The sequence below is a fragment of the Myotis yumanensis genome, unplaced genomic scaffold, assembly GCF_028538775.1.
Source record: "Myotis yumanensis isolate MYYU_CA2020_CCGP unplaced genomic scaffold, mMyoYum1.0.hap1 SCAF_8, whole genome shotgun sequence".
NCBI lineage: Eukaryota > Metazoa > Chordata > Mammalia > Chiroptera > Vespertilionidae > Myotis > Myotis yumanensis.
In genome coordinates, this window is record NW_027223759.1 from 2,714,834 (window position 1) to 2,736,403 (window position 21,570).

General features: G+C 37.3%; 1 protein-coding gene across 10 annotated transcripts in view; it reads left to right on the forward strand.

Annotated features, from left to right (window-relative positions):
- Window positions 1–21,570, forward strand: part of PMS1 (PMS1 homolog 1, mismatch repair system component) — a 65,866-nt gene that overhangs the window by 15,483 nt on the left and 28,813 nt on the right. For 8 of the 10 annotated variants that reach the window (XM_070421683.1, XM_070421677.1, XM_070421682.1 and 5 more), the window contains exons 4-6: window positions 47–149; window positions 6,355–6,518; window positions 19,499–19,615. In XM_070421683.1, coding sequence (XP_070277784.1) covers window positions 47–149; window positions 6,355–6,518; window positions 19,499–19,615 — 384 coding nt within the window. Of the gene's footprint in view, window positions 1–46; window positions 150–6,354; window positions 6,519–11,177; window positions 11,296–19,498; window positions 19,616–21,570 lie in introns of those variants that run through there. The other 2 variants (XM_070421679.1, XM_070421687.1) reach the window with 2 other exon arrangements.

Consider the following 21,570-nt stretch of genomic DNA (forward strand, 5'->3'; position numbering starts at 1 on the left):
CCCTCTGCAAAAATCATAATTTTATTAGATTGTTTTTTTATTCCAGGTTTTAATTACAACTAGGACAGCTGCTGATAATTTTAGCACCCAGTATGTTTTAGATGGCAGTGGCCACATAATTTCTCAAAAACCTTCACATCTTGGTCAAGGTAAGAGAGTAGCTTTGTAACATGCTTTGCCTTTTCTGTCTTAATAGTTTAGTTAGTAAAAATGCTTGCTCCTAAAATGTAAATATATTGATTGCTTTGGGTTTGGTCCTGATAATAGCTAGTTAACTTCCAAGTGAACATTCAGCCTGTGCTTTAGCCACCAGCCTCCTAAATACTTGGAATTGGTCTCAAGAGGATCTATGTGAAAGACTTGGACAACAACATGGATGAGTTACTCCTCTGTAAAAACTGTCAGAGCGCTATTTTATTCTTGCTGGATTACTGTTGACTCTTTTATACATGAAGGATAATATTTTATTGAAATGCCTAAAACATTGATTTAGTAATCAAACTAATAAACCATACCCTCAAGGTATGATTAAACCAATAATTTAAAATATATTTATTTACAGAGATCTTAAAAAATGTGCACAGTGGATAGAACAGTGTTCCCCTCACAGATTCAATTATCAACTCATTACTAATGTTTCATCTAATACCTCACCCACTGCCTCCCTTTTTGTATCATTTAAATCAAGTAAATATATTAATTGTTGCTATTGGTCATTTAGTTTTTTTGTTTTTTGGGTTTTTTATTTTCTCTAATGATTAAGGTATTACATATGTGTCCTTATCCCCCCATTGTCCCCACCCCCCACCTCCCGCTTATGCCCTCACCCCCCCCTAGTGTCTGTGTCCATTGGTTATGCTTATATGCATGCATGCAAGTCCTTTGGTTGATCTCTCCTCCTTCCCCCCACCCTCCCCTGCCTTCCATGTGGGGTTTGACGGTCTGATTGATGCTTCTCTGTCTCTGGATCTGCTTTTGTTCATCAGTTTATGTTGTTCATTATATTCCACAAATGAGTGAGATCATGTGATATTTATCTTTCTCCAACTGACTTATTTCACTTAGCATAATGCTCTCCAGCTCCATCCATGCTGTTGCAAATGGTAGGTGTTCCTTCCTTTTTATAGCAGCGTAGTATTCCATTGTGTAGATGTACCACAGTTTTCTATTCCATTCATCTGCTGATGGGCACTTGGGCTGTTTCCAGATCTTAGCTATGGTGAATTGTGCTGCTATGAACATAGGGGTGCATATATCCTTTCTGATTGGTGTTTCTGGTTTCTTGGGATATATTTATTCCTAGAAGTGGGATCACTGGGTCAAATGGGAGCTCCATTTTTAGTTTTTTTGAGGAAACTCCATACTGTTCTCCACAGTGGCTGCACCAGTCTGCATTCCCACCAGCAGTGCACGAGGGTTCCTTTTTCTCCCCATCCTCGCCAGCACTTGTCGTTTGTTGATTTGTTGATGATAGCCATTCTGACAGGTGTGAGATGGTACCACATTGTCGTTTTGATTTGCATCTCTGGGATGATTAGTGACTTTGAGCATGTTTTCATGTGTCTCTTGGCTTTCTGAATGTCCTCTTTCGAAAAGTATCTATTTAGGTCCGTTGCCCATTTTTTGATTGGGTTGTTTATCTTCCTTCTGTTAAGTTGTAGGAGTTCCTATAAATTTTGGAGATTAAACCCTTATCGGAGATAACATTGACAAATAGGTTCTCCCATGCAGTGAGCTTTCTTGTTGTTTTGTTGATGGTTTCTTTTGCTGTGCAGAAGCTTTTTATTTTGATGTAGTCTCATTTGTTTATTTTCTCTTTAGTTTCCATTGCCCTAGGAGCTATATCAGTAAAGATATTGCTTCGGCATATGTCTGAAATTTTGCTGCTTGTGTGTGGATTCCTCTAAGATTTTTATGGTTTCCCATCTTACGTTTAAGTCCTTTATCCATTTTGAGTTTATTTTTGTGTATGGTGTAATTTGGTGGTCTAGTTTCATTTTTTTAGTGTTTTATACACTTACATAATTTCATTGTTTTTTAATTGACATCTTGTGTTTCTAAGTACCTCTACTATTTACTTCTAAGGGGAAAATAATCTCTTTAGGCTTGTGTTTCACATATTTCCTTTAATCTTTTTCATACTGCTAACTTCTAATAGGATGTTAAGTTGAGAGAACGTTAAAGGTATGACCTCTTTAGGGTCATGTCCAAAAGAATTGTTAGATCTGAAGAGGGACTTGTGTTTTTGTTGTTGTTTGCCCTTCTTCTCCAATTTGTATGTAAATTCACTTTTAATTTTGTGGTCCCTCCCTATAATTTATCAGTCTTTTTTTTTTTTTTACGATTTCTTCCTTCTAGGTTTTTTGTTTGTTTATTTCAGAGAGGGAGAGGGAGAGAGAGATAGAAACATCAATGATGAGAGAGAATCATTGATTGTCTGCCTCTTGCACGCCCGCTTCTGGGGATAGAGCCCACAACCCAGGCATGTGCCCTTGATCAGAATCGAATCCAGGACCCTCCAGTCTTCAGCTGATGCTCTATCCACTGAGCCAAACCAGCTAGGGCTCTTCCCTCCAGTTTTAACGTTAAATTATTGGATTTATTTTTTCAAATGTCTTTCTTCATTGAAATTTATTTTCTTGTACCTTAACACTGATGCCAGATTCTCTCATTCTTTCTTTTTTTTTAATAAATCTCCAATTAGTTACTGTTAGTTTTGCCAATTAAAAATTAACATTTTTGTATATACATGGAGTAAATAGAAACTCTTAAGAAAACACACTAACATTTTTCTGGTGTATTTAGATTAGGACAAAGAGAAGGCCTTTTAAAATATGGTTCCTCTCCAGAAATGCTCTGACCCCAGTTCTTAGAAGTTCAAATTAGGAAACCATTAGGAGTTATTTGAGTGGCTGTCCAGTAGAGTACTTTAAAGTAATTTAGTCACCTTATAAAACTTAAATGTATTTATTTTTATCTTACTAGTAGCCAGTCTAATCTGGATGGCCAGTGACTTTGCATCACTCACATTTCTCATGCTTTCCTATATTCATCTCCATGAGAACTATGAAGTAACAGTTCTTAAATATGGAAACCTTCGGATCTTTGCCTGTTTTCTGACTGATTTTTCTTTTCTTGCTGACCTACATCTTCTACTTTTAGTGAGCTCAGGTATGCATATTAAGGAATTTCTACAGGCAATTAATGAACCTGATGTTCTTTTGCAATATTTCTTTCACCTTAAGAAACAACATACTTGGGAAGTCAGTAGTTGCTAAACTAGTAGTGATTGCCTTTCACAGATCACTTTTTTCTCCAAATTACAGTTTATTGGCTAGGAAAACAGCACAAAAATCAAGCTTATTGAAATCCACAAACACTTTCAAAAGCATTTTACATTTATATTGCCTTAGTGCTGATAGTTTTTGAGTGATTGAATCACGGACTCACATTTCACCAGCTGTCATTCAGCTTCCATTTAAATATTTTCTGTGTAAGATAAAACTACAGTTCAGCCATCTTAATTAATAACTGTGCATTTAGGGTTCTCATAGATTAATTTCTGCTGTGGTGTAACAGCCTTACTTAGCAGTTACTCCTCATATCATCTAATAGGATGGCACCTGTAGATAGCCTAACTGTAGATGCAGGAACAAATTACAATTGAATCTTTTTTAAGCATTGGAAAATTCGTTACCCCTTTAAGAAACATATTTTAAAATGTTTAAAAATAATTTACTGGAGATTGCAGTTCTGGTGTAGGTATTTGTTTTATGGATTAATTTAGCCATTTAAAATTATGTGTTTAACAGTATGTCATTTATGATTACCCTTACCTTATAAGACATTTAAAAAATTAATAAGAAATGTAAAATTAAATCTTCAGCTTTTAAATTCTTTTTACCAAGTACTCTGACTAAATTATTTGTTTTAGTCATATCTTTTTTGTCATCACTTCTATTCTCTTTAGATAATCAGTATTAAGCTTCTAAATTTATTTACCCTCCTAGAAAAGTTCTTTTAACACCTTTTAATACTTCTTCTGCCTTAGGAATTTCTCACATGTCAAAAATAGTGTATTTAAAGTATTCTGATCAGGATATTTCCTTTCCCTACCCTGTTATGAGAGTAGAGCATCATGTTTTTTGTAAATTCCTGCTGTGTGTGATTGTGCATATATTGAAAGATTTTTTTAATTTTGAGAATGGAATTTTATTAAGTAGTTTAAGGAAATTGACATATGCAACAATCATACCTCTTTACATTAGGAACATAAATCACTGCCTATATAAGTGGCATAACATAGGCATCATGTAAAAATATAACAGGGAGCATATCACAGGCTGCAGTTTCATCCTGGTGTTTGTAGAATGTGCTAAAGTTAGAGCGCTGAACAGTTCTCTTGTAAAATATGATAGTATACTAGGGCCTCCTCCCTATTGGCCAATATTACTTGGTACTTTTTTTTAAGGCTATATATTTCATTTGGAATCAGCAAAGTTTTCCATCATTAAGTTTTATTCCAATACATAATTCTTGGCTTATTGGTAATTTTCAATTTACTCTGAGAGAATATTTTTAGCTGCTAAAGCAATTATTTATCAGATTAACATATGTATTAGGTATATTGTGGTCTCTGATATGTAACATATTTTAAAAATCAGCATATTTTTTTCCTTTCATAAACATTTTGCCCTACTGATTTCTCCCTGCCTTCTTCCTTCACACCATCTATTCACAGCTACAGTATATCCCCTTATATTTGTCACAGGAACTCACTAGTGGAGAACACAGATGAGTAAATAAATAATGACGATACAAAGTAGCCACCAGCTGCCAAGAGTAAAGTTAACAGAATTTTCAGAAAAGAACATTTGAATTTGAAAATGGTAGGTCAGAAGGGATGGCAGTATAACTTTTCAGCAAGATGGATATAGAAGATTTCAAGAGACCATTGCTTTCTATGTAGCAAAGAAGAGAAAAGCACATAATTTTTAAAATTTGTATTATTTAAAAACCATTGAAGAACTGTGTCACAAAGAAGTTTAAACAAATTTTCAAGTTCAAGAGAAAGATGACCCTTTCCTAGACAAGAAAAAACTAGTGGCCACTGGCATCCCTGGGAACATTAACTGAGACAGGAGGCCTAGCAGGCAAAAGAGCAGACCTACTGTGGTCCTCTGAGAAACCAGCTGAACATTTAATAGCCACATGTGAGTTTACATGACAGATTGGAAGACGGGATCCTCTAATATGGAGCTTGTTCACCTCATGCCTAAATTTCATCAGGACTTTTACTGAGTAACAAGTGATGAAGAAAGTTGGGGTTAAGCTAGAGAGAGAAAGAAAAATCTTAAGTCTTGCTGTGCTTAGGTGTCAGAGCCTTGCTAGAGGAAGAGACATATTTCCATCCTCAAGACATTAGAAACTGGAAGTGAACCGGAACTAACTGAAGGGGCAACTCGGCTCCAACACAGATAAACTCCTGATTGTATTGAAGAGATCCGTTCTTTACTCTAGCTGCTTGACAGAGGAAATGAAGTGCCTTCTCTGGGGGAAAGTATTACCACCTTCATTACCTATTGTCCTTTTATGCACAGTGTCTGGGGAAAATAAAAATATTGAGAGACACAAAGATAGGAAAATGGAATCCTCCGTAATCAAGAGAAAAAATAGTTGATATAAGCAAACCCACAGATGACCCAGATATTTGAATTTGCAGATAAGAACTTTTAAAACAACTGTTATGCTGAAGAATTTGGAGGAAAAATGGTCCTAATTTCATTTTTTTAAAAACAAGAGCTAATTAATAACCCGATATTTAAGCAGTATAAATGTTTATACCTGTATTCAACTTTTAGTTAAATAAATGCATAATTTTAAAAAATATCCTGTTTTGAATATTTGTTGTTCAGAAGATGAGGGTAAATCAAACCAGGCAATTACATATTTCAGATAAGAATTTTTAGTGGAATAATTAAGGTTATCATATATGCTGTGTAGCTACCTCTATATTATACTTTAAGTGTAGAATAAGCACCATCCCGAGGTGTTTTGAATACCAGCAGAATTCTTAAGATACTACATTCTAGTAAGCCCATGTTTCTTTGCAGTGGTAGAAATAAGATTATTCTTGCTTTTACCACATAGAAGAGAGCACACCTAGCAGGTCAGTCCTGTTACAATAGAAGAGTGCAACATAGAATCAGAATAGCAGAGTTGATCTTCTTTGGGCCAAAGTTGGAGGAGGACTGGCCTTCAGTGATAGAACGGATTGATTACTGATTGTATATGGATTTAAAGATCTGAAGTTCCTTCCACTTCTAAATATGCTCTTCATTTATCTGCCAACAGGTACAACTGTAACTGCCTTAAGATTGTTTAAGAACCTACCTGTAAGAAAGCAATTTTACTCAACTACTAAAAAATGTAAAGATGAAATAAAAAAGGTCCTAGATCTCCTCATAAGCTATGGAATACTTAAACCTGACTTAAGGATTCTTTTTATACATAACAAGGTATGCATTATTGTATTTCTGTAAGATCTTTTTGGTATATGATATATTAAAGGAACAATGTATTTTATCTAAATCAAACATGTAAAGAGTCTTCTTAAAATTCTTCCTCATTTGTTTAATTTAATCTCAGTAAATAAAGAGTCTTAATTTTGTTACTTAATATCTATATAAAATCTGATGGAACCTTTCATTTCTTAATTTCTAAGATCAGAGATCCCACCTACAGACTCTTCCACGCAAGCAATGTTTCTGTGCTTCCTAAATATGAAGATAAATAAAGACTTGTTCTTTTCCTTTAAGGAGTTCACAATTTAGTGACATTTTTCATCATCTATTCTAATCCCTTCCTTCTTTGGAAGAGTTTATTATTTAAAAGAAACTCTACCTTATTTTCTCCCATTTTTCAAAGCAGGGCTGAATAGGAACTCTTGTTGCTTTATGAATCTTAGGGGAAAGAAAGGCTTACATAATTTCTGATTATTTTGTTTTTCATAAAACTTCACATATGTACCTTGAAATAGTTCATGGAAGGAGAGTAGAACCACAGAGCAGAAGTGTGGAATCCTGATGGGGAGTAAGGAATTAACATTTATTGAGAACGCACATAATGCCAGGACCTGTGTAGGTACGTTAAACTCCCATAAACAATCAAGTGAGATAGACATACCAGTTTTGCAATTGTCCTCTGAAGTGAACTCGGGGAGGTCCGGTACTTCACTCCGTGTTGCATGGCTAGTAAACTGTGATGGGATTTGAAACGAACATGCCTACGGAGTGCAGGTCTTTACCCTCTGTTGCTTCCCATTGTGATAGTACTTTATCTATAATAATGAAAGCGTAATATGCCAGTTAGATCGGACGTCCTTCCGGATGACCTTCCAGACAAAGCAGGGGCTGCAGCCTCGGGATTGAGGAAGCTGCCCTGCTGCGAGGGATCCAGGCAGCCACCGGGGCTGTGAGGGAGGGATCCAGGCAGCCAGGGAGAGATCTAGGCAGCTGCCGCGGCGGCTGCAAAGGCCTACTCTTGCACACATTTCGTGCATCGGGCCTCTAGTATTTATATAGTTCTTTTCCAGGTTTCAGACCACTTACAAAACTTTGTGAGTCAGACAGCATTATTTCTGTTTGCATAGGGAACTTGAAGCTCAGAGTGATCAAAGGATTTTTTTTTCTTTTTCAGTGATCAAAGAAAAATTTTATTTTCTAGTAAGTAATAGTGCTTAGGTCAGAACTGTTTTCACCCAGTTTTCTTTCTACTCCACATGTTTTTACTTGTTAAGGTTTTGTATTAAACCAAGCTATGGTAGAATATTTATGATAAAAGCCTTTGGTCATTAAAAAAATTAAAAAGAAAGAAAAACATTAAGAATAAGTCAGCCACCTGTTGCTGCTGGCATAGAGCTCAACCAAATGATACCGTGAGATCTCTTCCAGCTCTACCATGCTGTGATTCCTCAGGATGTCAATGGGTGGAGGCTCGTCCTGCTAATATAAATAACACGAGGACCTCTTGATCCAAAGGATGTTTACTAATTAAAAGTTGAATGTAACCAATTAAGAAAAGATCAAAGACAGAAGAAATAGTGATCAGGAAGAGAAAACTGATGGAAAAGGTAAAATATTAAGATAGGAACTATATATAGAAGTGAGTACAACTAAAGAAGAAAGTTAAGTAAGAGAAAACAAAGAAAAAGATTATTGCCTCATGTAATGGAAATGAGTAAAGTCAAATATATATATTCATATATATGTATATATATGCACACACCTTATAAGCTTTGGATAAGTTTATATTTTCTCAGCTACTATAAGATCATCTGTATAGGTATTTTAAGAATGAAAAGTAGGACTTTATAATATACTGCATCTTATTGTTATTGGAGGGCAACATACCTGAACTTATATTGAGCAAACACGAGTCCCTCGATGGCCTTCAGTGATGTCAGGTCCTGGAGAGTGTGCTGAGAGTGTGATGCAGTGACGGGATGTCCAACTATCAAAAGTCTTCCCGTGAACCTAGGCATTAGCTCCATTACACAAAGGAACCACGGACTAAGCCACAATAAGCAGTCTATCTGCAAGCCTTTTTCTCTTAGTACAAATTGTTTTTCTACTTTTTGTTTCTTAATAGTGCTGTTGTGCCTCGAATTTTAAACTATATTGTTAAACTTCCAAAAACAGCATTGCCACATTTTCTTTTCTTTTTCTTTCTTTTTTTTAAAAATATATATTTTATTGATTTTTTACAGAGAGGAAGGGAGAGAGATAGAGAGTCAGAAACATCGATGAGAGAGGAACATCGATCAGCTGCCTCCTGCACATCTCCTACTGGGGATGTGCCCGCAACCCAGGTACATGCCTTTGACCGGAATCGAACCTGGGACCCTTCAGTCCGCAAGCCGACGCTCTATCCACTGAGCCAAACCGGTTTCGACGCCACATTTTCTTAAATCTTTTTGAACATGGAGTACAGTTCTGATCTCAGGCTTTTTCCTTTTAAACATGCTTACTCTTACCCTATTTTATGTGCTTTTCTGAAGAATGTTTGTGCCTTTGCTTAAAATTTAAACATTACCATGTCGGCATCTTTTTCTTTTTTGAAAAAAATTTTTGCTGTAGAAGCAAACAATCACATTACACATAATATGAGAAGTACTATTGCTATTTTGACATCTTGGATTAGATAGTGTTTCTTCTTTTTATGAAGGTTTAACCTGCCAAGACATTCTTTGAATACTGATAATGTCAATGTTCTTGCCAGTATGGTTATGTTAGAAAGAAGTGTTTTCTTCTTTCATCATCATGTTCCTTGAAAGCGTATTGAATAATAAGACAGCTAAAGGGAAATAATTCACAAGTGGATTCAGTGAGTTTATTCAAGTAATTTACAAGTGGACTCAGTGAGTTTATAACTTGGAGAAATGCTAGAACCATTCCTTAGGACGAGCACCACAATTTTCAGCTTTAGTTGTAGTAACTGAGTTCCTGTAAAGCCCCGCAGCATATATTTTCATTTATAAAGTAATTTTCCATAATTAGAAGTTTTTCTCAGTGTGATATCTGAGACCAATTTACTATTCTTAGCTGTTTCATATGTACATGAGTAAGTCTATATATCACTAGTTCAGAACATAATGTTAAATGCATGAGTTCAGATAAGAGATACTTTCATACTTCATGCTTGGTGTTATTCTGTGAATATTTCTTTTGCCCAAAATATTGTTTGTAGTTTTTAAAATTGTTTGGAATTCAATATTTGTCTTCATAATTAGAAGCCCACTGATATTGCAAAAGCTAAATTGGATCTCATTGATATAAAAAGGTTTTAACTGGTACAAAGGAGAAGTAATTGAAGGAATGACTTCCCACATCCCCCACCTCCATGTGATGAGTGCTAAAGTTTATTTGGATCAGTTTATGTATTTTTGAGGTTTGGAAGAATGGTGATAGCTTTGAAGAGTTGACTCTCTAGTGTCCGTCAATCTGGGAGGAGGCAAGGCCTTAGTCAGGAACAGAAACCCAGGAAACTGGCCATGGAGAGTTGGTGGCTCCCACTAGACAAAGCTTTTGGGTTTCCTAGGAGGCTGCTCTTCTGGGGTGGTGGTCAAAGATTTGGGCGTGGGGGTGACCAAGAATGAGAAAGGAGCTAGTTTATTGGATTATAAATTAAAGATAAGTAAGTGGTTATTTATAATCTGTCCCTTACATTCAAAGATTTTTTTTGCATCTTTACCATTTTATCCTTCTTTGCATCTTTCAGTCTTTTACTCCAACATGTTTTAATGTCCCAGTTTTGTGTCAGCTGTGCTAGGAGGAATCCAGGAAAAGTCCTCTGCCCACAATGGATCAGTGCTACAGGGGCACACCCTTCTCCCCATCCCGGCCAGGGCTGTGGAGGCAGAGTAGGTAAAGAGAAATTTCAGGTGAGGGCTGTGCTTTAATGCTTCCTTTTGAAGAAATTATTCCTTCAGTTCCAATGTTGAAAGTTTGGGTGGGTTTTGTTTTTGTTTCTTTTTTAGTTAATGAACAGATGTCTCTTTAGATATATTTTATTTATTTATTTTTTGAGAAGCTGAGCGATTTTAATTTATTTGTTTTTATAACTTTATTTTTATTGTTGACACTATTACAGATGTCCCCATTCCTGCTCCCCTTTGCCCAACTCTCCCCCCCTCTCCCCCCCCGTTAATTTAATGCATCATTCATTCTCCTTTGGCTTCTTCACAGCTGCTAGATTCAGAGCTTTGAGTAGGTGCTCTGGAGCAGTTATGTGATGGCCTGCATTCGGAAAGAGCCTCCAGTGTAAGTCAGAAAATATTGCAAAAGTGTCTGAACATTTAATAGATGGAAATAATGAAAACTTGTTGAGTGGTTGTTGAATGATATCGATCAATACTATAGACATTGAGAGGATGGAACCTTTGCTTTGGGCTAGAACAATCAGGGAAGACTTCCTGGTGGATGTGTTCTGAGGGCCTCCGCTCTCAGAATAAGACCACTTCTCTCTCTTCTCTGCCTCCATCTGCAGTTGTCAGCTGGGATTCCCAGAACTCATAATCATGGCAAGACCTTAAAAGTCAGAATCTTGCAACTGTTACCTGCTTTGGGACTGTCAGCCCTAATATCATCATGTTTTTATTCCTGTTGACGTCAGTTAACACAAGAAGCCTGGGTCTCTCAAATCATCCCTTATCACCCTGGACTCTTACTCATACAAATCACTGCTTTTCCTAACTCTGCCTCTCACACCTGGCCATCTGTAGTGCCCCATTTCATGGTAAGTCAAGTAAAATCTCCTGTGTCCTTAGCCTTTTCTTCGTTCACGTTGCTCTACTTGAAATCTGGCTTTTCTGAGAACCTTGTATCCCTGGCAGCATTTTCAAATGATGACTAAATATCTAAATGATGACTAAATGACTAAAATATCATTCAGCTTTTTTTTTTTTTAATATTTTAATAATTTTTATTTCTTAAAGTATTACAAAGAGTATTACATATGTCTCCTTTTTTCCCCCCCTTGACATATCATTCAGCTTTGAATCTTGCTCTTTAGACTCTTAGATTATTATCACTATAGTGAATTCAATAGCCCCATAGGTAGTCTTTTCTAGAGCCTCAGGTCTTTTACTCCTCTTCTCCAGTAAATTTTATTCTCCACCCTGCCTCAGCCACTAATTCCTGCAGCTACACTGTAGGCCTAGCCATCGTCCAAAACGAACATCCATTAATTTCAGTGTTAAGTAGTTTACCTCTGTCTGCCACCTCCGTCTCTCCAGCTAACCCTGCCAGTCCTTACACTATTGGACCTCTGATCCTTGACTCCGCTGCCTTTTAACTGTTTCTTGTCCCTGTTACCCTCAGTTCTCTCCTTTCCCTGCTACAGAATGTTGTCCATAATTAGCATTCCTTGGAAGCTCCTTCGATATTCTTGCTCCTCTCTCACTAAACTGTACTTGTTTGACTAATCAAATCCTGGTTAAATCCATCTCTTTCTCTTCTTGGTGCCTAAGCCTGTACAGCTGGATGGAGCTGGAAGAACACACATCTCCTGACTAGTACCACTTTAGATCATGATCACAAATCTTAGTGCTTCCAAGTATTCACACTGTGTTTCTGTAGTCCATTTTCCCTCCTGGTCTCCTACCAGTGCTTTAAACAAACTTTATCATGGATGCAGATTACCTGAGAATCTTCTTAAAAATGCAGATTCTGATTCAGTAGGTCAGGGAGGGCTTGCGAGTCTACATTTCCAACACGTCTCCAGGTGCTGCAGTTCCTGCTGGCTCATTCGCCCCTTTGGGGGACTCCTAGAAAGTTACAGAAGAGGGAGGCTGACTTGGGCCACATGACAGGTGTTATTGATTCAGTATAGTAGAAGCAACATGTAAAAGTGATCTCACCTAGGACCTCCTCCCCCAAGGTGGGTGCACCATAGGGGCACTCTACTACAGTAGAATTTGGTAATACAGATAAATGGATCAAGATCATTCTAAGTAGAGAAATATTGTGAACATTAACAATGCTGAGCCCATTTAGAATCAGTGAATAAATCAATTTAGGTGAGTAGGTATCTTCTATCTATATAAAAGCCTAAGCAACTGTTACGACCGGTCAACCGAACAACCAGTTGCCATGACGCGCACTGACCACCAGGGGGCAGATGCTCAGTGCAGGAGCTGCCCCTTGGTGGTCAGTGCGCTCCCACAGCCAACCTCCCGTGGTCCCACCCCCTGGCCAGCTGGCCCCAATCAGTCCCGATTGCCGGCCAGGCTGAGGGACCCCACCCATGCACAAATTCGTGCAGTGGACCTCTAGTTTTATATAAAGGAATAGAGGAAGATAAATCTTGAAAGATCATTTGAGGCTAGGTTATAAAGGGTCTTGAATGCGTGGCTGTCTTTTTTTTTTTTTTAAATGGAAAATTGGGAGTAGGGAAATGACTTAATCCAGTGGTTCTCAACCTTCTAGCCCTTTAAATACAGTTCCTCATGTTGTGACCCCCAACCATAAAATTATTTTCATTGCTACTTCATAACTGTAATTTTGCTACTGTTATGAATCATAATGTAAATATCTGATATGCAGGATGGTCTTAGGTGACCCCTGTGAAAGGGCCGTTCAACCCCCAAAGGGGTCGCGACCCACAGGTTGAGAACCGCTGGATCAATGTGTTACCCTCTGGCCATTAGTTTGGCAGTGGTTACAGGAAAGAATTATAGGAGGCTATAAGCAATGATACTAGTTAGGTTCTGTGTTTCTAGAAATTGAGCCTTTGCTTCTAGGCTATCCAGTTTGTTGGTATATAAGTATTCATGTAGGCTCGTGATTCTTTTTATATGTGTGGCATTAGCTGTAATGTCTCTTCTTTCATTTCTAATTTTATTTGAGTCTTGTTTTAGTTTAAGGGTTTGTCAATTTTGTTTCTTTTCAATAAACCAACTCTTAGTTTTGTGGACTTTTTTCCTGTCTGTTTTCTATTGTATTTATTTCTACTCTGTAATAATCATTGTCATTTTCTTTCTTTTGGTAGCTTTGGGCTTAGGTTGATGTTCTTTTTCTAGTTCCTTAAGGTGAATAGTTAGGTTGTTTATTTGACATCTTTTTCTAAGGTAGACAATGAACTTCACTGTTTTTACTGCTTTTTCTGCATCTCAAGAGTTTTGGTATGTTTTCATTTTTACTTATCTTAAAGAATGTGTTATTTAATTTCCACATATTGTGAATTTTCCAGTTTTCTTCTGCTATTGATTTTTTGTTTTATTCTATTGTGGCCAGAAAAAATGCTTGGTATGTTTTAAACTTAAATTTGTTTTGTGACATACCATGACTTATCCTGGGGAAATAGGAGCTTGGAATGAATGTGTATTTTGCTGCTGTGGGGAGGAGTGATTGGCATTTGTCTATTAGGTCTGTAGTGTTATTCAAGTCCTCTGATTACTCATTGATCTGGATTTTCTATCCATTATTGGTCTTTATCTGAAAAGACAACAACTAGAGAACCCTGTGGAGGATGGAGTTGCATTGCAAAGGAGATGGTTGAGGTAGCTTCATTTAGAATGAGAAGTAAAGGCAAGTTTGGAGAAGCAAAGTCTTAGGAAAAACAAAATGTAATAGATAAGGTTCCCTATTCAGTGAGAAAAAAGAGGAAAAGCTGAAATCAAATATTGTTGTAAAGCAATAGCAGCTTGATTTGCAAATAACCCTTTCCATAAAATTAAATGTGGGAGGGAGTGATGATTACCTCGGGGTTCCAGGTTTAAAGAGTTGTTTAGAAAAGCTGATCTGAAGACCTCCTGTAAACAATAGTAAGAAGTACGGGTAATCTGGGGGCAGTTATTAGACTCTGGTCAGGTTCAGAAAGGCCTTCAAATGAGTTCTTGAGAAAGACGAGGCATAGGCATTCAAAGGACATGTAAGGTTGAGGAGTCATCAGAGGTCAGAGAAAGCTCAAAATGGTGTGGGGAAGTGGGAGGGAAGGCTGGGAAAGTTGCCTGGGCCCACATTCTAACGGCCCTTGTCTGCCTTACATGGGAATTTGGATTTCTTGCAAATGGCTAAAAGGGAATACAGTAAGGAGTTTCTAACAAAATGAGGTAATTCTCATGGCAGTTGGAGGATGGGTCGGATGGCGTTCAGTGGTGTGACTGAGGAGGCTGGCTCAGTGTGCCGGGTAGTTGTGCAGAGCACAGGGAAGAGGGTCTAGACAAGAAGAACATCTCATGTAGATGTGACAAGAGTTGATGAGCAATTGGAAATACTCTTTCTTGTTTTAAGGATCATAAACAATGAGTATCTACCATCTCCCTTTGAAAGTTATGCAAAGATTGACTATGTTTTTAAATTTTTATTTACTTTTTAAAAATAAGTCATACCTTTACATGGTGCAAAAGCCAAAAAATATGAAAAAGTAAAGTAAAAAAATTACTTTCATCTTTATCTCTTGTCTGCCTGGCTCTTATAAGCAACCCGCCCCCCCCCCCCACAGCTCCCCCGCCCCCCCCGCCAAAAAAAAGAAAAGAAAAAAGGTAAAGTTACCAATTTCTTTGTAACTTTCAGGGGAAGTAATTATGCATACTCTATTAAAAAAATTAATATAAAATAAAAAACATTTAAGCAGAATAAAAGTATGAATAAGAGATTTTAAGTTCAGAGTCATGCTGAATATATTTTATCAAGATAGAATTCTTTTTAAAAAAGTCTCAGGCTACTTAGAAGAATCAAACCATAACTTATTATGTTAATAGAATGTGATATTCCTTAACACTAGTATTGATGTTGTGATGGGATAATCATAATTTTATACTGAATCAAAACATTTAACACTGTCTTAGTGATAAGCTTCTGTAGCTAAAATCATTGTCAGATTGCCAGTGTGGAAGAAACTGATCTTCCCTATAATATTTTGTCCCCCTGTCCTTTTCTGAACCAGAGTCAGTACAAATACATATGCAGGAGCAGATATACTGATCAGTTATATCAACTTACTAGTATAAGACCTTGGAAGTAGTTAAAACATCTTAGACCATCTGTGCATATAATTAGCACATAATTAGGCCAATATGTATACTTTTTATTTCATATTAATGAAGGAGTCTCCTTTGCTCAGACAGTCTTATTGGCATTGCCTTTATTAGTTAACTAGAGGCCCAGTGCATGAAATTCATGCAGGGGAGGGGGGTCCCCTCAGCCCAGCCTGCACCCTCTTCAATCCGGGAGAGGGCCTAAACCAACAGTCGGACACCCCTCTCACAATCCTGGACCTCTGGCTCCTAATCACTCACCTGCCTGCTGGCCTGGTCACCCCAAACTGCCCCCCGCTGCTGTCCTGGTCACCCCTAACTGCCCCCCCTCCCACCAGCCTGGTTGCCCCTCACAGTCCCCCCGCCGGCCAGGTCACCCCACGCAGCCTGCTTGTTCAGTCGTTTGGTCGTCCCTCACTAACCCCCCTGCCGGCCTGGACAGAGGCAGCCATCTTGTGAGGGTATGAGGGTTGATTTGCATATTACCTCTTTATTATATAGGAGTGTGTGTCATCTATGTGCAACATCCTTTTCCCCATTATCACAAATTGCCTTCACATTTGAGGTATACTAATTAAATATTGAGTATTCTCATCTAATTTTATTTCCTTCAAATAGTACATGTAATTAAGTAGGAACAGTGGCAAGATATATTTATATATCTTCAATCAACTACATGGTGTGCATGTAATAATATATTTTTGATTGAGGTGTTTTTTGCACTGTCATCATACTGACTAGAGTCAGATTCTTAGTTGGCACATCTAGATGCTCCAACTCTGTGTGACCTAAATAGGAAACATATGGGGGCCTGTGTGTTTATTTTTAGCACAGGTTAAGCTTTCGGCCTAATGGCAAATATATGAAAACTTCAGGAAGTGAGAAGAATATCTGTTTTAGAAGATAATATAGGATTAATTAAATGGTAAGGAAAGCAAACTAAAAACTATTTACTATAGAAAATGTAGTATTTAAAAATTTAGTTTCTTCTAGATCCTTCATTTTTAATTATCATTTTTTGGTTTATTTCTTTAATAATGGATTTTGCCTAATAGTGAAGATTGAATTTGTTGGGAGACCTCTTTATCATTTATTGCTAGCCCAACTGTAAGGCTAGTTTAGAAAATGCTTCTAAATTAGCCTCTTTGGTGCAATAGTTGCCTGCTGTGAAATAATACTCCAGAACTACTGTTCTGGAGTGTTTACTTAAACATTTTTTTCACATTTAATGATTTTCATGTTTCATAGCTTATTTAGAACCCATTTCCTCAAGTAACCTTTTTATAATTCTGTATAGCTATTCAGCAGATCAGGCAGTGAAATAGCATCTTTATATATTATTCAACAAAGCTTTCTATCTTAGGCCTCACCTGAGGCATCACTCTAATACAAACTAAATAATGTGATGTTTACATTACAAGTATCACAGGCTTTAAAGCAGGAATTTTGAACCATAAGTTTTCTTGAAATACTTTGACTACTTTATTTTTAGCATATTTTCTTTTCTTTTCTTTTTTTTTTTTTTCCATTCCATTTTTAGCATATTTTCTATATGTGTATGTCAGTATCAGCTAGCATAGCTTTGAAGAGATAAATTATTTTGTGAATAAGTTTTTATTGACAACTTTTTAAAAAAAATATATTTTATTGATTTTTTACAAAGAGGAAGGGAGAGGGACAGAGAACTAGAAACATCGATGAGAGAGAAACATCGATCAGCTGCCTCCTGCACATCCCCCACCAGGGATGTGCCCGCAACCCAGGTACATGCCCTTGACCGGAATCGAACCTGGGACCCTTCAGTCCGCAGGCCGACGCTCTATCCACTGAGCCAAACCGGCCTTGGCAATTGACAACTTTTTGTTAAAAGTAACTTGTGATATAGAAAGTATGGAGCAGGAGCAGGGGGTCATTTCACTCCAATACAGTTGCAGATTATTCAGAACTTGACCTACTTGCTGTTATTTTGAATATTGTCCCTTAAAGCACAAGCTCCTGGCTAGCTTAAAATAACAGCCTTGATAGCAGAAGCAGCACTTCTTTGTCTATTTACAAACACACAGGCAGTGCAGATTTCAGTCTGGCCGTTCCTCCAAAAATAAAGTTACTGCCTTACCTAGCAGTTCCACTCCTTGGTATGTACCCAGGGGAAATGAAAGCACGGCACATAGAAACTGGTACATGAGTTCTCCTAGCAGCATCATTCATAATAGCTAAAAAGTGGAAACCACACAAATGCCGTCATCTGATGAAAGGTCGTTCTAATGTATGTCCATGCAGTGGAGCCACATGGAGCCATTGAAAGGAATGAAGTACTGATGGGTAAACCTGGAAAACACTGTGCTAAGTGAAAGAAGCCACTCACAAATGCTGTGTATTGTATGATTCCATTTATATGAAAAACCCAAAGTATGCAAATGTATAGAGACAGAAAGTAATTTAGTGATTACTTAGTAGGAAGAAATGGGGGTGACTGATAATGGGTACAGGGTTTCTTTCTGAAGTGATAAAATTGTTCTAAAATTAGATTATGTTGATAATTGCACAGCTCTGTAAATGTACTAAAAACCATTGAATTGTACACATAAAATGAATGAATTGTAATGGTGTGAGTTATATCTCAAAACTGTTACTTTTTTTTTTTTTAAAGAAAGAAAATCAAAGGTTGCTTTGGATTTCCTAAAGCAAAATTATTACTTAGTTACTAAGACATGATTCCTAATGTGTATATGGTATGGCAACCAGCAGTCTTAATCTTTCAAAACAAAGAGCTAGTTTTCAACTCCACTAGAGTTACTTTTCTGTAGGAAAAAATGTACCCATTTCCTCACTCCTTCAACAAATTGGTGTTTATTGGGCCCTGACAGTGTTCTTGGTACCGGGGACTCAGTCACATTCCTGGTTCTTCTGTGCTTCACCTTCTCGGGCTCTCAGCCACCGTGTCACAGCTAGTCCATCCCAGATTCCTTAGTCTGTCCCTCCTGATCGCCACATCTCTGTTCTTAACTTGATCTCTTGACACTAGTCACATAGGACCAAGTCTTCTTTCTTAGAAACTTCTTTGTTCTGTGCACCGGCCTGTCCTGTGGCTCTTCCTGTCTCCCTGGCTACACCTTTGCAGGCCCCTCCCCTTCCTCTGCCTGCCCCTTGCACGTTGAGGTGATGCTTTTCACATTTTCCTCAGGATTGACGAGGGGCTAAGTGAATATTTGTTGAATGAACGAATGTACTTGTGTTGACGGTTTCTCAAGAGATTTGACTATAATTGGGCCAGATGTTAACTGAAGAGATTGCAATATATCACACCTGATCGTGGTCCATGTTTCTCTTAAACCACCCGGCTACATATTTGCAGTGAAAAAATGCAAGCTCATTATTCAGCTTTTGAGTTTATGAGATTCAGGTAGCTTTTTGTACTTTCTCTGTATATAACAGGTAATTATGAAGGTAATTTTAAAAAGTATGCATTATTCCAAATTATTATTCCAGTTCAACTATTTACAGAAACCTTATAGAATGGTTGTCTATCCTTAATCAAATAATACCTTATTTAGAGGAACAATTTAATTTAAATATATGCTGAAGTATATACACTGAAGTTTAGAAGAGGGAGAAAATTAATACATAAAGAAACTGTGTTGTGCCAGGCACTGCCTTTTGTGTCTGCCTCCATTATATATTTTCATTTCCCAGCAACTCTGGGAGGTAAATATTCTTAGTTATCGTGTAGAGAGGAGGAAACCGAGGTTAAGGGAAGTGGAATCAGTTTTATGCTGCAACATACCCAGCTACTAAAATTCAGAACCAGAGCTCTGTCAGCCTTTTCATGCATCTGTTCTTTCCATGCATCTCTTCTAAACGATCCTGAAGATATAAACGGAGGCTAAATATAGAAACCAGTGGTGCAGTGAATGTAGTCAATCTAAATGGTTAAAAGTTATCTGTGTCTTTTCTCCCCAGGCAGTGGTTTGGCAGAAAACGAGAGCATCCGATCATAAGATGGCTCTCCTGTCTGTTCTGGGGACTGCTGTCATGGGCAACATGGAGCCCTTTCAGTACCACTCGGAGGAGGCTCAGGTACACACAGAAATGGTCTTTCAAAGTCTCATCGCCAAGGAGACTGACATTATTTCCCAATTGCAGGTTTGAGGGGGCAGGAGCCTTTAACTATTGTACTTACATTAATTTTTAAATTTAGGATGTCATCTATTTATTTTCCACTATGAAAGAAAAAGACTTTTAACTCTTACTTTTTTTTCCCTTTCTTGTTCTAAATATATACTCCAACTTCGTTTTCTTTTTTGTTCTTTTTAAAAAAATATATATTTTATTAATTTTTTACAGAGAGGAAGGGAGAGGGATAAAGAGTTAGAAACATCGATGAGAGAGAAACATCCATCAGCTGCCTCCTGCACACCTCCTACCGGGGATGTGCCCATAGCCAAGGTACATGCCCTTAACTGGTATCAAACCTAGGACCTTTCAGTCCGCAGGCCGACGCTCTATCCACTTAGCCAAACCGGTTAGGACTCCAACTTCCTTTCCTTGATCTGTCACCCTCAGTCAGTGTTTCTGGAGTTCCTATTATATTGGATGTGGTTATTAACACCCCACTCTTATTTCTGCTTGCCCTTTCCTCTCAGTCATGTCAACTCTACTTTTATGTTACCAAGTTTAATAACCAATTTTCTTATCTAACCACTAGAAGCCCAGCACCCAAAATCGCACAGCGCCGCCTACCCGCGCACCTTGCCACGCTCGCAGCTCCGCCCACCCGCGCTGGTCTTTGGTCGTTATGGTGTTAGGGCCACAGGCCTTTTATAATATAGATTCTTAAGTCTTCCATAGTTTGTTTGAAGATTGATTATAAAAGTTGAAACTATATATGAGGTATACAGCACTATATAAATAATCTTCATTGCTAACCCAAGTATGTGCTAGAATTACATTCCCTCTGTAGGGATCTAGTTTTATGTCTCCCTATGCCATGCATAGAGAATATTCCCATTGTCCCAATTAAATGGCATCTCTTTGTTTCTTTCCCCATCAAATACATGAAATTTGTCATGTTTTTCTTTGCCTCCTATATGGACTATCTTATTTTTTATTTTTCTGGGCTTTCCAAAATTTTTCTTTCTTTTTTTAGTGAAGAAACTTACTTTATTATGTCAGCAATAAAATCTTTCAGTTTTGTAGCTATTACTGGTCACCCATTTCATTCCATTCTTTTTGCACTCATTGTTCTCAGACTCACTCATTTCATGTTTGGATTGATTGTTTCAGGCATTCTCATCCTGGGCTTTCTTTTCATAGGAGTGCTCGCTATTTCAACTATTTCTGGTGTCCCATGCCTTCCTCTTTTTTGGAATTCATTGTTGTTTATCTGATATACATTTTTAAATATCTTTCGCAGAGGTAAACTTTCATGTCTAAGTGACTTTATTTTTCACTTTCTCTTGTTGATACTCTGGTGGACATAAAATTCTAGATTAAATAATTTTTCTTTAGAGCTTTGATGACATTGAATATCTTTGACCGTCCATTGTTGCTGAAGATTAATATATTACAATTCTTTCTTTCTAGGGCGAGGCAATGTGTTTTTCTACCTGAAAATTTTAGGCTCTTTCCGTTATCTTTCTTCTTAAATTTTATGAGGATATGTGTAGGTGTGTGTCTTTTATTATACATTTGCTTAATATGCTGAGCTGTTGGTGTGAGACCTGAATCTGAAGACTTTTTTTTTTTTTAATGAAAGCTCCCTATTGTTGATTAGGACCTCTTATTTTTCTTTTTCTTTTGTTTTGTTTTTTTCAAGTTTTTCATCTTCCTTTTTTCTGTAAGTTTTTGGACATCTCTCTGATTCTTTTACCCCATCTACTGATTTTTTTTCTTATTCTGAAAGTGCTATGTTTAATTTCTAAGAGCATTTTAAAGTTGTGTTGCTTCTTAGTAACTTATTCTTGTTTTATGGATACAAAATCTTGAATCTTTCTGAAGATTATAACTTTTTGTCTGTTAATTATTTGTTCCTT